Here is a 15,595-nt window from a genome sequence, read left to right on the forward strand (position 1 = left end):
ATTTGAATGGATTTATGAGTATTTTGAAGAGTAAAATACAAGGAAGCAAATATTGAGTTAAACCTTGTTATTTTGATTGGATTTGCATTATTGATTTATTTCCAACTCCTTATTTGTGTTTCCAAATAAACGTGGTTGATATAAACCTTGTTATTATCTCGTCTTCCGTTCATGTTCAAAACGTTCATTAGGCACATGTCTTGTATATAATACATACAAACGAAACAAGTGTTACTAGTTATCATATTCTTGTGTAAAATGGTACTTGTGTCTTGCATATCATATTTTTGTTTTGATAGCTTATTAAGCTTTTTTTCTTTGTCATATGTTACATTATCAAACATGAATCCTGAATTTAACATCAAGAAACATCAGAAGAATAAAATATATATGTCGCATGAAGATGATGAATTAGATGCCCGATTACCAATGAGAACTTCAATTGCAAATGTATTTCATTCATTTATAATAATCCACTTATTTTGATTTTGAAATCTTATATCATTCATTTTGAAATCTGTTTGTGATTTTATAATCAATGGATTTGTCAATGATTTCTAAATCCAATTTTTCTTTCTAAATCCACTAAAATGATAGAACCAATAACCCCCACTAAATCGAACTAACTGGATTTAACAAAGCTAAATCAAAATCTAATCAAAACCAAAATTTTCAATTAAACTCAACAAAATTTTCATACCAAACCGAAATAACCAGATATCAAAAGTTCAAAACCAAGCCGAATTTTTATTTGAATAATTCCACAAAATTTTGTGCGAACCGAACCAAACTAAAACTGAACAAACCGAACAACCATTAAAACCAAACCCACATGCCTAATTGCAGCTCTTAACTCAAATAACAAGCTCAATCTTATGTTTACTGGAATGCATACAGAGAATAAACCAAAGCTCATCTTTTATTTATTTTATTTAAAAAACGTCCAAAGCCAAAACAAATCATTATGATAATTATTATTCCTTCAACAAAAGATGAAGGGGAAACTTATTAATCAAACGAGAGGTAACTTAAGGAGCTTCGAGCAACCAGAGCACAAAAACTCCAGACAAAACGTCTCCTCGTATACGCCATTGATGCACCGACCGCACTGAACACATCTCTGTACGCAAAGAGAGCAAGCACGACACTCCTCCTTCCCTTTACAATCTTCCGCTGGACAGTCATACACAATCCTCCAGTTCTCACATTTCCGACACATCTCAATATCCAGCGCCCGGACAACATCATCGCATGAGGCGAATGTGTATCCTCTATGGTAATAACGCGGCTTTTGGATGATAGTCTTGTTGACATTATTGTCTATGTCTAACAAGTCCAACAACTCATCATAGTGGTCTTTAGTAACTCCATAGAGACCACCAGTCTCTAAATGTTTCACTTTAAGCTTCCCCGCAGACTTCAAGTCCCTCAAGATGCTGACAAGGCCATCGATACTGATCCTTGTGCATCCAGGCACGCCAAGCTGTCAACAAAAAAAAAAAATATTAGTTTTAAGTAATCAATATAAACTTAACAAAGAAAATGAAGAGAAACCTCACCTTGACTACTTGTGGGTTGCGTTCCAACACCTTCCTAAGACAATCCTCTGTAATTTTCGAGCAATCTACGATCCTCAGACACTGCATAGTGCCATGAGCCCTCTCGGTTAACCGCAGAAGAGCCTCATCATTGATCTTCTCATTCAACGGTTGAGAGATGTGGATGTGTTTCCACAGCAGCGAGTCATCACAGACAGTGGAATGCAGAGACTTGCAAACCATACTGACTGAAAGAAGATCCTTCACTCCCAAATGGTAAAGACAAAAACCAAGCGCTGGATGAACGTTTGCATTCTCGCCTCCATCACTGCTTTCTCCAACACGACTCATTACCTTATCCACACTAGTAGGGGATACGAATGAACCAGCACAAGATCCATCACCTTCAAACCCGAACAATGACCCAGACCAGTGACTCTCAGGAAACTCCTGAAACCGCATTGCATTGTTCCAAATAATACTCAACCTAGCAAAGAGCTGGTGGTCTCCATCACCAATCTCATCTCTTTCACACTGTCTATAATCAGCCTGTAAATCCTCAAGCCACCCAGTAATGGCAGTGAAAGTATTGTTCATATCCATGCCAAACGGATCAGATGGCAGAACATCAACAATGTCAGCAGAGAAAACACCATCATGACTCTCAGATAGTCCCTCAGTTATCTTCATTGGTTTCTCAGAGACATGACTATGAGAAAAATTCAACGCCATTCCTATATAAGTCTTTATCTAAAAGCTAAAAATCCTTTTTTTTACAGAATCCCTAAAAAGCTAAGTCCTTTTTGTGTGTGCGTTGGAAACTCTTTGATGGCAACAAAAAAAAAATACAAGTCGCCCTAACTTTCAGAGCTTCCGAAACCTATAACTAGACGAGACGTATCAACAACGAATTGGTTGACAAAAAGAATGAATTGGGGTTTTCAAAATTTCTGATTTTAACAGCTATCTGATCTAAACTAGGGTTTTTAGAGAGACCTCCTAAACTAAAAGATTGCTGATCGAATATAGAAACCGAACCGAACCCTCGCCGCGAGATCTCCTTTTTAATCGGAATGTAAACAACGACAGCAAGTTTCTTCCTTTGAGGTGAAGCAACTTCGATTCAGGAGAGACAGAGATAGATAGATAGAGAGAGAAGGAAGGAACGGGTTGGTCGTCGTCGACCAAGTCAAAGAGAGAGAGAACGATGGAGAGGACGAGAGAATATTTTGCGCGAGGAGATTTCACGAGGGAGAAAAAGTAATATATACTAATCGAGGAGGAGGAGGAGGACAAATAAAATTAAAAAAAAAGGAAAGAGATAAGATTAGGGTAACGGTGCGAGATCTTCAAACACTTTAGGGTGTTGGACACGTGTCGTTTTGTAGAGCTCTCTGTCATTCCGCTCGCTCTTTGATCTGTCGACGATTTCGGATTATCTGATTTTTCTCTAGATTTGATGATAAATACACATTATTAACTATAAAACATCTTTATTAACGATTTAATTACGCAGCATACACCTTTAAATTATTGCAACACACCTTTGATTTTTTTCACTTGGTTATTTTTTTTTTTGTAATAAATACAGCTTTTTATATGAAAATTGAAGATTCTTTTATTAATGATAAAAAAAAATCATTTAACATCACTGTTAAAATAAAGATATGGTGTTCACAAAAAGAAATAAAGATATGGTGTTGACAAAAAAAAATAAAGATATGGTAATCTCGTTGTAAATCAATGGTTGCTACTTGTTATTTATATCCTAATTAAAAACATTGTACAATGAGTTTGAGACATGTTTCTTTCGTAAATAGAAAGTGGAATATAAATAATTTGTTTGCTTGTAAACCCATACAAATTCACCAATAAGAGAATGTAGGTAGATTATAGATAGAGCACTAATAAGAACTATGTGATGTTTGTAGATATCTATCTTCAAAGCGAATAAAGGCTTGTTAGGATGTGGTGGCATCAAAGCAAAGCAAATATATCAGATAAAAACGAATGTGTTCTTGGTTTATTTATGGTAACAAACTACTTTTAAAATCATGTTTAAGGAAAAAACGGGAATATATGCCATATAAATATGAGTTTGTTCTAACAACACGTCAAGTTTTGCTTAACATTTTACCAAAAAAAAAAAAAAAAAAACACGTCAAGTTTGACGCAGACGGGTAGAGGAATGTTTCGTAGAAGAAGCTAAACTTCGAACCTTTATGAGAGTCCAAGATTCTTCTCCTCTTTGTGACATTTCGGAAAGGAACAAAATAATAAGAATAATAAATACTATTATATTTGACCAAAAAAAAAAATCTACGAACAGGGCAGAACGATTAGTTTTGGAAGATATTTGCTGGGTCAATAGGTTGTAGAATAATAGTATAATACTAAGTTAGACAAATGTTTAAACAACATGAGAGTAATCCGTCTAAATAATAAATAGCTGAACAAGCAATCCGTTATTGATAATGGAAACACAGTCTTGGCTCAAGGTAGAGATGGCAAAATGGAGGTTTGCCCGCGGGCCTGACCCGTAAAGACCCGATGCGGAGCGGGATTGGGCACAAATTTTACTACCCGTTTGTTGGCGGGCCTGGCGGGTTATGCCCGCAATGGTATTGGGCCAAAGCGGGTTGGGCCAAAGCGGGATGCGGGACAATTGGGTGGCCAGTTTGAATTTTCTCATTTCGTCTCTTTGGTAACATCGACAAGAGCTTAGAGCAAACCGGAGATGATGATGGCAATTTTCATTTCCTCCAACTGGTGACCTAAACTCATTTATTTCAGTTGTGCCTCTTCCAGTTTGCTTTAAATCAAGGAATCATCTTTTCTCTTCAAGCTTTGCAATGTTGACCAGAACTCGTTTACTTTCTTTGTAACTCATCGTAGGGAAAAAGGGTTTCTTTTTTTTTTGAAGTGAGTGCGAGTGGAGACAAGAAATTATACACAAAACTTGTTTTTTTTTATTGTAATTTTTCTGGAAACTTAATCATCGTTCTCGAATGTGAGTTGTCTAAACATTCCTTTTATATACACAAAACTTGAATTTACTTAGTGATCTTTTTTTCGTCTCTTTGGTAATTTTTTTTAACTTATATATATATATATATATATATATATATATATATATATATATATATTATATATATATATATATATATATATATATCAACAAGATTGTAGTAGGACAAGTTGCTGTTTCTGGAAAACACCAATGGGTACAGTGTCTTATGCTACAAACGAGAGCCGGGATATGTTGATCAGAGTTAAGTATATGAGAAGAGGAGCTAAGGGAGTTAAGGCATTAGAGGAAGAGATGAAGTATGAAAGAAGAGATGAGTTTGGGTTGAGTGATCCGTACAAGGCCGTACAGGCCGTACCATCCGTACATAGGACATCAACCAAACTCACCAAGGTAAAGATAAGTTACCAAGGTAACTTAGTGGAGAGGAGGATAAGCATTGGAGTGGATAAGACCGCGGAGGAAGAAGGGATGAGGCGCGGACTGACAGTCTGGCATGGACTGGAAAGTAAACAGCATCTATGGGAAGATGCTAGATGCCTCACACACTTGGAGAAGCTCATTGGCCGGATTCAAATATAGGCTCCTCCTCCTTTTGACTTCACATGCTTTCCTTATCCTTTTGTGATCGAAACCCTAAGCTCTCCTTACTATATATTGTAACTCAGGATCATTAATAAAGATTAGACAGTTCTAAACAATCTTTCTCTTTACTCATTTCACTATGATTCTCCATTAGTCTCTAAGTTGTTTCTTAATCTCTTATTCTCCTTCTTTAATCCTTTCTAAACTCAGATAATCCTTTACATTACTAAAAGTCAGATGGTATCAGAGCCAGGTTAATCACAATCTGAGTTCGTGAGTGATTCTCTTAAGGATTCAAGTTTGAAACTTTAAGAGAACAAGTGAGTGTGTTTGAGAGTTTCTTGAGAGTTCAAAAGCTCAAGGTGTTTTGTGTGTGTCTTGGTGGTCCGTGGGAGGTTCATTTGAAGACTCAAGAGTGAATCTGTGTTCTAGAGAGCAGCGTGGGTTCTCAGTTCAAGATCTAACCGGTTGTTCAAGCTATAAACGTTAAGCTGTTCAAGATGGAGAGTGGCATGAAGATGAAGGTCGCGGTGACATTCAAAGGAACCAACTACCTAGTCTGGTCTAGGATGGTGAAGACTGCTGTGGGAAGCAAGGGTTTGTGGAAGCATATCACATCTGGTGAGGCTCCAAAGGTGATTACTCAGGGGGGTGAAACGGAGAGTCCCGAGGAGAGTGTTGTAGAGAAGTGGCAACAAGAAGACATGATGGTGATGTCTGTCCTTCATGCCTCTTTGGAGCCGGCTATACTAGATGCTTATAGCTACTGTGAGACAGCCAAGGAGCTGTGGGATACTCTACAGAAAGTGTATGGAAACACTTCTAACCTGAACCGAGTGTTTGAAGTCAAGAAGGCAATCAATGGGTTAACTCAAGATGACACGGAGTTCACTAAGCACTTGGGGAGGTTCAGGTCTCTTTGGTCTGAGTTGGAGATGCTGAGGCCAAGCACGGTTGATCCAGAGCTTCTAAATGAGAGACGCGAGCAGGACAAGGTCTTTGGGTTGCTGCTCACGTTGAATGCAAGCTACAGTGGTCTTATCCAGCACATGCTATGGTCTGAGAAGCTGCCTGACCTTGAAGAGGTGTGTGCTAAGATACAGAAGGAGCAGGGCTCAATGGGTTTGTTTGGAGGCAAGGGAGACTTATCTCTTGCAAACGCTGTGCAACCTGACCGGGAAGAGCCTCCACAAGCTAACAAAGCTGGTTACAACAAGTATGAGGATAGGAAGTTCAATGGGAATTGTGATCACTGCAAGAAGCATGGACACAAGAAGAGTCAGTGCTGGATACTCCATCCCCACTTGAAGCCGGCTAAGTTCATGAAGGAGAGAGAGGCAAAAGCTCACATGACTGAAGGATCAAGCGGAGCAGGGCCATCTAACCGTGGAGCTGAAGTGGAGAACCATGAAGGAGATGGAAAGGCTTTGGTGACCTACACTGGAGCTATCAACCCCCGAGGCAATGATCAAGACTTCATCAGGAGATCCGAGATGGATGCACTCATCAAAATGCTCAAGGATAATGGTAACATTCATGGGTATTCATTTGGTGCTTCTATGATTGCTAGAACTATAGAAATGACTCCTAAGATGGCTGAGATTGCTAGGATTGATAGTAAGACTGGAATTGAGCATTGCATTGATAGAAATGCTAGGATGAATGCATATAGATCACAGATTAGCATCTGCCATAGTGCTAGCAATACATCCAAACCATTGATTATAGATTCAGGTGCATCTCATCATATGATTAGTGACACCAACCTGATTAAAGATATAGAACCTACTAATGGATGTGTAATGATTGCAAATGGAGATAAGATACCTATTAAGGGAATAGGAAACTTAAAGCTATTTGATAAGAACACTAGAGCTTTTTACATTCCGGAATTCACATCAAACCTACTTTCAGTTAAGAAATGCACTACTGATTTGAATTGCAATGTTATATTCAGTCCTAATGATGTGAAGTTTCAGGATATTGAGAGCAGCCAATTGATTGGAAAAGGAGTTACAAAGGGAGACTTATACATGCTTGAGAAGCTTGATCCTGTTTCCAATTATAACTGCTCATTTACTTCTGCTTCTAGTTTGAATAAAAATGCATTGTGGCATGCTAGACTAGGTCATCCCCATGAGAGGGCTTTAAACTTGATGTTACCAGGTGTGGTTTTTGAAAATAATAAGTGTGAAGCTTGCATTTTAGGCAAGCATTGTAAGAATGTGTTTCCAAGAACATCTACTGTTTATGAAAATTGCTTTGATTTGATTCATACTGATGTGTGGACTGCACCTAGTTTTTCTAGAGATAATCATAAGTATTTTGTCACATTCATTGATGAAAAATCTAAATACACCTGGTTAACACTCATTCCATCAAAAGATAGGGTGATAGATGCATTCAAGAACTTTCAAGCTTATGTGACTAACCATTATCATGCTAGGATTAAAATTTTGAGATCAGATAATGGAGGAGAGTACACAAGCTATGCGTTCAAGAGTCATCTAGATCACCATGGAATCCGTCATCAAACAAGCTGTCCCTACACACCACAACAGAATGGTGTAGCTGAGAGGAAGAACAGGCACTTGATGGAAGTGGCTCGGTCACTGATGTTCCAAGCTAATGTACCTAAGAGATTCTGGAGTGATGTTGTATCCACTGCGTGCTACCTAATCAACAGGATGCCTACAAAGGTGTTGAAGGATCAAGCACCATTTGAAGTTCTGAACAAGCGCAAGCCATCCTTGGAATACATGAGAGTGTTTGGATGCTTATGCTATGTTCTAGTACCAGGAGAGTTGAGGAACAAGCTAGAAGCAAGGAGCAGAAAGGCAATGTTCATTGGCTACTCAACAACTCAAAAAGGATATAAGTGTTATGATCCAGAAGCTAGAAGGGTGCTTGTATCTAGAGATGTGAAGTTCATTGAAGAAAGAGGATACTATGAGGAGAAGAATCAAGAAGATTTGAAGGATCTCACATCAGATAAGGCTGGAGTCTTAAGAATCATTTTGGAAGGTCTCGGTATCAGGATGAACCAGGATCAATCCACAAGAAGTGGAAGACAAGAAGAGAGCTCAACTGCACCAAGTGGAGCTGCTCAAACACCTCACCTTGATCATGAGGGGGGAAGTGAACCTGAAACTCAAGAAAATGGCCAAGAAGGAGTCGGCTTGAGTGAGGAAGGAGAGTTCAACTCAGGTTCTCATCATCAAGGTGAGCAAGACCAAGGAGAGGAAGAACATCAGAGTGAACACAAGAACCGCATACACAAGCTGAGCCGGTTCAAGAGCAAGAACAACCTGTATTGAGGAGGAGCACAAGGCTGAGAAAGGATCCTTCCTCTTGGGTAAACACGCGAGTGTACTACAATGCCCAAGCTGTGGAGCATCCTTCTCAAGTTGTGTGTTCCTTTGCTCAATACCCTGAAGAACATTGTGCCTTCATGGTTAACTTGGATGAGAACTACATCCCAAGAAGCTATGAAGAAGCAATCATGGATAAAGAATGGAAGGAGTCAGTTGGAGCTGAGGCAGGAGCTATGATCAAGAATGATACATGGTATGAGAGTGAGTTACCAAAAGGGAAGAAGGCTGTGACTAGTAGATGGATCTTCACAATCAAGTATAAGGCTGATGGAACAATTGAGAGGAAGAAGTCAAGACTGGTTGCAAGAGGTTTCACTCAAACTTATGGAGAGGATTACATTGAGACCTTTGCACCAGTAGCTAAACTGCACACAATCCGGATTGTATTAAGCTTGGCTGTGAATCTTGGATGGGGCTTATGGCAAATGGATGTGAAGAATGCATTTCTACAAGGAGAGCTGGAGGATGAAGTGTATATGCATCCACCTCCAGGCTTGGAACACTTAGTGAAGAGAGGGAATGTGTTGAGACTGAAGAAAGCTATCTATGGACTGAAGCAATCACCAAGAGCTTGGTACAACAAGCTGAGTACTACTCTGAATGGACGAGGCTTCAAGAAGTCTGAACTAGACCACACCCTCTTCACTCTCACTACTTCCTCAGGTATGATTGCACTCCTTGTGTATGTTGATGATATCATTATCACAGGAAGTGATAAGGAAGGTATCATAGCAACCAAGGAGTTCCTTAAATCCATGTTTGAGATTAAAGACTTGGGAGAAATGAAATACTTTCTTGGAATTGAGATATGTAGATCCAAGGAAGGTTTGTTCATGTCCCAAAGGAAGTATACACTTGATCTTTTGAAAGGTGCAGGTGCTTATGGAGGCAAGACAGCAAGGATGCCTATGGAGGATGGCTACAAAGTCCCACGAGAGGGGGAGATTGAAGACAGCAAACCTTATCAGGATCCTAAACTCTATAGAAAGCTAGTTGGCAAATTGATTTACCTTACCATAACTAGGCCTGACATTTGCTTTGCTGTGAATCAGGTGAGTCAACACATGCAAGTGCCTAAGGAACATCATTGGCGCATGGTGGAGAGGATCTTGATGTATCTCAACGGCTCACCTGATCAAGGAGTATGGATGGGTTGCAATGGGAGCACTGAAGTGGTTGGATATTGTGATGCGGATTGGGCTGGTGATAGAGCAGACAGGAGATCAACCACAGGCTATTGCACATTCATTGGAGGCAACTTGGTTACTTGGAAGAGTAAGAAGCAGAAGGTGGTGTCTTGCTCAAGTGCAGAAGCTGAGTATAGAGCTATGCTGAAGCTGACCAACGAGCTGGTGTGGATCAAGGGCATCTTGAAGCATTTGGAGATTGATCAAGCCACGCCAATGACAATGCATTGTGATAACCAAGCTGCCATCCACATTGCCTCCAACTCGGTGTTCCATGAGAGAACCAAGCACATTGAAGTGGATTGCCACAAGGTGAGGCAGATGATCATCTTAGGAGTCATCTTGCCATGCTACACAAGGAGTGAAGATCAGTTGGCTGATGTGTTCACCAAGGCTGCAAGACAGAAGACAATGGAGTCCATTCACATCAGGTTGGGCCTCATTGATCTTGGGAAGAGAAGGAGCTGATCCCCTTTGGCTGTGAGGTCTTTACTCTTTTTCCCTTATCAAGGTTTTATCCCAATGGGTTTTCCTTGGTAAAGTTTTTAATGAGGAAGATCTCATAGCTGTCCAAGCTTAGACTTTCACAAAGCTAAGCTTGAGGGGGAGTGTTGATCAGAGTTAAGTATATGAGAAGAGGAGCTAAGGGAGTTAAGGCATTAGAGGAAGAGATGAAGTATGAAAGAAGAGATGAGTTTGGGTTGAGTGATCCGTACAAGGCCGTACAGGCCGTACCATCCGTACATAGGACATCAACCAAACTCACCAAGGTAAAGATAAGTTACCAAGGTAACTTAGTGGAGAGGAGGATAAGCATTGGAGTGGATAAGACCGCGGAGGAAGAAGGGATGAGGCGCGGACTGACAGTCTGGCATGGACTGGAAAGTAAACAGCATCTATGGGAAGATGCTAGATGCCTCACACACTTGGAGAAGCTCATTGGCCGGATTCAAATATAGGCTCCTCCTCCTTTTGACTTCACATGCTTTCCTTATCCTTTTGTGATCGAAACCCTAAGCTCTCCTTACTATATATTGTAACTCAGGATCATTAATAAAGATTAGACAGTTCTAAACAATCTTTCTCTTTACTCGTTTCACTATGATTCTCCATTAGTCTCTAAGTTGTTTCTTAATCTCTTATTCTCCTTCTTTAATCCTTTCTAAACTCAGATAATCCTTTACATTACTAAAAGTCAGAGGATAATATTTGTAACTTAATGGATTTGATCAACCTGATAACTCATTGATGTCTCTTCTTCTTGCTGGTTCACAGGATTGGTCAAGCTTTGAAGATATGGGCCCGCGGGCCGACCCGCATACCCGCTGCTATAGTGCGGGTCGGGATTGGTAATAGGGTTCAGGGCCCGTGTGCCGCAGCGGTACGACCCGCAAAGACCCAACTGAAAATGGTACCACATCGGAGCGGGACAAATGGGTTACGGGTGAGCCCAATTACCATCTCTAGTTCAAGGAGTGGAAGGGTCTTCTGTGGTTGGCGGTGCAATGTTTTCCGTTTCATCATCATGTCTCCGAGCAACGGTAACCCCGACTCATTGTAATTCTCGGGATCTTGTTGGTGTCTGTGTTTGGATGTAGTTGTTAGACCGTAAGGTTGAATTAAGGGTAATCATTTAGAGGCGAGTTTAAGCAAAGCCAATTTCTATTAACTATTGATTCGTATATTCATCGCAGCCGACCCCTTCGCCATGGCCGGGCCTGAATAGAAACCCAATAAATATGTGCTTGAGACCTGGCGAATATATATATATTGGGGCCAATATTAATCATAAAGAACATATAACTCTTCTGGTAATATTTGTTGTAAGTGCAAAAATGGATCCGTGTTCAAATAAGTTCAACCGCATTATATATTTTCACTATTTTTTAGAAAAAAAAGACCAAAAATAATTTTTACTTGTGGACCAATATTTTCCAGATCCGACCCTGCTCTTCTCACCTAGGTTTCGTGTTCGGGTATGTCTACTTTCCCGGTGTTAGGCACCCTCATCAGTTTTTGTTGTAGTTTGCCGTTTAATTTGTTCAGCTACTTATATCCTGTGTAACTTTACTAAAAACTTAAGAAAAGTCATTTGTCTATAATTTATCTGAGATGATTTAATCTAATTTCTAAAAAAAAAACAAATGCTGAAGATCGTCAAGCATGCTTCTCAAATGGTCTTGGACTTGGGATTTGTCAGGCCCATCCTGTGGTCTTGTTTTAAATCTAGATCATATGCTACACAAGAGAGTGGAACAATAAGTGATTGTTATTCTGATGAAAAGGAATTGAAGAAAGAGATAGTCGTTTTCTCATCTCTTTCAACAAGTTTGCCCCCACGTAAACAAAACAAGAAACCTATCTCGGGTAGAGAAGCGTTGTAAGTATGGTAAGCATGGGGACTTCCACTTTACATCCATAGAGGATGATATTCTAATTTTACGTAAACGCCACGCTCGAATAAAATGTCATCCTTACAACTCAAACTGCTTAAAAGAACTAAAACGAAGTCGTACGTTCATGTCCTAGTCTTCAATTTTTGGGTTAAGTGCTCGCTTCAAAACTCGTAATCATACAAAACAACACAAAGTAAGACTAGTAGCAGCCCCAAACGCATTTGCGCAAGAATTAATTAATTAATTAAATTAAAAACTATTAAAAGAAAAGAATGCGCATACAAGAAATCAATTTAAATAATTAACAAGAGAAACAATTAAAAAAAAAAGTTGATCGATCAAACGAAAGCCGTTGGATCATTAATCCGAAAGGAAGAAGAATTATAACTGGATCACACCCAAAAAAAAAAAAACAGATTTTTTTTGTTCTCAAGTCAACAAAGAACAACGAAACAAAATAGGTCCGAAGAACTTTGAATGTTGTTGTTATCATAATCATCGTCCTCATCGTTGTAATCGCATTTCCTCATCTGGGTATGTCCTCTGTTGACCTTAATTCGAATAATCAATAGGTAGAGAATGTAAAGCTTTCATCTTGTTTTCGTTATCTGATTCTCTCTTCATCGCGTTTCATCGCCGAAAGGTCGAGTCTTTTTGGTTAGATTGTTCTGGGTTTCGCGTGATTAAGGGAAGAAGAAGAGAAAATTAAGAACTTTTCTCGATTTTTTCAGGTTCGTGATTTGATTCTGTTCATAAAGCTGTAACCTTTGATCTTTAGATTCGAACCTTTCATGTTTTTTTTCTTTAATTGCCTTTATCAGATGATGAAGAGAATCTAAGCTGTGGTGTTAAGAATTAAAGAGCTATGTGGAAACAGATTCTAAGTAAGCTCCCAAACAAAAAGTCTTCAAAGAACGAACACCATCACCGTGGTGGACGTGAACACGGTGGCCATTCTTCTTCATCATCATCATCTCACGCCTCTACTTCCAAAAGCAGTGACAATGGCGTTGGGAAAACAAAGCATTCACAGACAAAAGAGAGATCCACTGCTTCTTCTGATGTGAATCCAAAGAGCATTGCTAACAACAACAATGGAGTCTTCACTCCTTACGAAGCATTACCAAGTTTCAAAGACGTCCCCAACACTGAAAAACAAACCCTTTTCATAAAGAAGCTAAACTTGTGCCGTGTGGTGTTTGACTTCACAGATCCCACAAAGAACATCAAGGAGAAAGACATCAAGAGACAGACACTCCTCGAGCTTGTGGACTACGTCAACTCCGCCAACGGAAAGTTCAGCGAAGGGAGCGTTCAAGAAGTCGTCCGAATGGTCTCCGCCAACATATTCAGAACGCTGAACCCTCAGCCGCGCGAGAACAAAGTCATCGACGCATTAGACCTAGAGGAGGAAGAGCCTTCCATGGACCTCGCCTGGCCTCACTTGCAGCTAGTGTACGAGCTTTTCTTGAGGTTCGTCGCTTCACCCGAGACAGACACCAAGCTAGCCAAGCGTTACATAGACCAATCCTTCGTCCTGAGGTTACTAGACCTATTCGACTCCGAGGATCCTAGAGAGAGGGACTGTCTCAAAACAATCCTCCACCGGATCTACGGTAAATTCATGGTCCACCGTCCTTTCATCAGGAAGTCCATAAACAACATCTTCTACAGGTTTGTATTCGAGACAGAGAAACACAACGGGATCGCTGAGTTTCTCGAGATCTTGGGGAGTATCATCAACGGATTCGCACTTCCTTTAAAAGAAGAGCACAAAGTGTTTCTGGTTCGGGTTTTGATACCACTCCACAAACCCAAATGCTTGCAGATGTATCACCAGCAGTTGTCTTATTGCATCACGCAGTTTGTTGAGAAGGATTGCAAACTCGCTGATACGGTTATAAGAGGGTTGCTGAAGTACTGGCCCGTGACGAATAGTTCTAAAGAAGTTATGTTTCTGAATGAGTTGGAGGAAGTGCTGGAAGCAACTCAGCCTCCGGAGTTCCAGCGGTGTATGGTGCCGCTGTTTCGCCAGATAGCTCGGTGTTTGAACAGTCTGCATTTTCAGGTACCTGTGTAACTGTTGTATTCTGCCCTGGATGATGCTTACTTGAGAAAGTTTATTTGATAGATAGTTTCGTTAAGGCTGTTGTTGTTGATTACAGAGTTATGAAACTAGAGGTATAGTCTCGTTTGGCCTGGGATTTCGAACCGAACCCTGCGAATCGAACCGAACCAAAATTTCGGTTAGTTCGGTGAGAAGTGGCAGGTTTATAGAAAAAAACTTTGGTTTTTGGTTCGGTTTGGTAATCAGTTAGTTCAGTTTTTCAAAAAAAAATTTGTTAACCAAATTTTGAACTAAACTAACCGAATTAATCAAAATTTTAGACCGAACAAACCAAAATTATCTGAATTTAACCAAAACTTTTACGAAATATAATCGAAACAAAAAAACTTTGGTTAGTTTCTGGCAAAAATTATAAAACCGAACTACCCGAATACCGAACCAAACTTTTTTCGGTTCAATTCGGCAAGATTTTGGTCGAACCGAACTACCCGAATTCCAGACTACCCGAACCCGCATGCCTAGGCTAAACAATGACTGCATATGATCTTCTAGAGGGAAAAATTTGTTCATTTCAGTTTAGTAAGTTCAGCATCTAGTTGAGTTGTGACTTAGGTCTATAGTCTTTGTTTCAGTCTATTAACATGCATCTGTTTTTGTGTTTTTTGTGCAGGTTGCAGAGAGAGCTTTATTCTTATGGAACAACAATCACATAGAGAATCTGATAATGCAGAGCCGCAAAGTCATTCTCCCAATCATATTCCCTGCGTTGGAGAGAAACGCACAGAAGCATTGGAACCAAGCTGTTCATAGCTTGACACTAAACGTGCGTAAGATATTCCAAGACCTTGACCCTGAGCTGTTCAAGGAATGCCTTGCTAAGTTCAAGGAAGATGAGTCAAAGGAAGGTGAGACCAAGGCCAAACGTGAAGCCACTTGGAAACGGTTGGAAGAAGCTGGGATGCGAAAAGGTAAATGAGGTTTAGAGCTCTGTAGAGAAAGGAAAAGGAGAGAGCTTTCGCATCTTCAATTGGCACGTTGCATATGTGGTATGTATGTGTCTCCATATACTTCTGATACTATAATTCAGGAGAAGCATTGAAGAAAAGTTTCAATATTTGGTCTCTTCTTCCAAGTTCCCATCATTATTATTATTATTATTTTTTCTTGTTTCCTGTAAAATCTTATTGTTAATGTTTTTTGTTGCTACATTGTCTATGTTCCTCGTTCTTGACACTACATCTTCTGCTTTTGATACCGGCAAAAATGCAGCTTTGGGAGCTTGCCACGCTAAAGAATCAGTTTGTTGTTTGTATTAAATTACATTCCCTTTTGGATTTAACACTTATATAAAATCAGAAAAAAAAAATCATGACTTTATTTTTAAAAATCTTTAATTTGACTCAGTAATTGGATTTAAAT

General features: G+C 39.7%; 2 protein-coding genes across 3 annotated transcripts; one reads left to right on the forward strand and one right to left on the reverse strand.

Annotated features, from left to right (window-relative positions):
* Positions 1-901: 901 nt before the first annotated feature.
* LOC117131707 (F-box protein SKIP14) lies at positions 902-3,055 on the reverse strand. Its single transcript, XM_033283961.1, has 2 exons — positions 1,560-3,055; positions 902-1,483 (listed from the first exon to the last, which is right to left on the reverse strand). The coding sequence occupies exons 1-2, from the start codon at positions 2,268-2,270 to the stop codon at positions 1,013-1,015; spliced, it is 1,182 nt and encodes a 393-aa protein (XP_033139852.1). The 5' UTR covers positions 2,271-3,055; the 3' UTR covers positions 902-1,012.
* Positions 3,056-12,431: 9,376 nt separating this feature from the next.
* On the forward strand, positions 12,432-15,510 carry LOC103854390 (serine/threonine protein phosphatase 2A 59 kDa regulatory subunit B' eta isoform). 2 transcript variants are annotated; one of them, XM_009131323.3, is made up of 4 exons: positions 12,432-12,642; positions 12,752-12,839; positions 12,930-14,176; positions 14,847-15,510. In XM_009131323.3, the coding sequence occupies exons 3-4, from the start codon at positions 12,974-12,976 to the stop codon at positions 15,150-15,152; spliced, it is 1,509 nt and encodes a 502-aa protein (XP_009129571.1). In that variant the 5' UTR covers positions 12,432-12,642; positions 12,752-12,839; positions 12,930-12,973; the 3' UTR covers positions 15,153-15,510. The 2 variants fall into 2 exon arrangements, with proteins under 2 accessions (XP_009129571.1, XP_018512080.1); XM_018656564.2 differs by having other exon boundaries at positions 12,752-12,836; positions 12,926-14,176.
* The last annotated feature ends 85 nt before the right edge of the window (positions 15,511-15,595 follow it).

This window comes from Brassica rapa, chromosome A02 (genome assembly GCF_000309985.2).
Source record: "Brassica rapa cultivar Chiifu-401-42 chromosome A02, CAAS_Brap_v3.01, whole genome shotgun sequence".
In the NCBI taxonomy this organism is placed as follows: domain Eukaryota; kingdom Viridiplantae; phylum Streptophyta; class Magnoliopsida; order Brassicales; family Brassicaceae; genus Brassica; species Brassica rapa.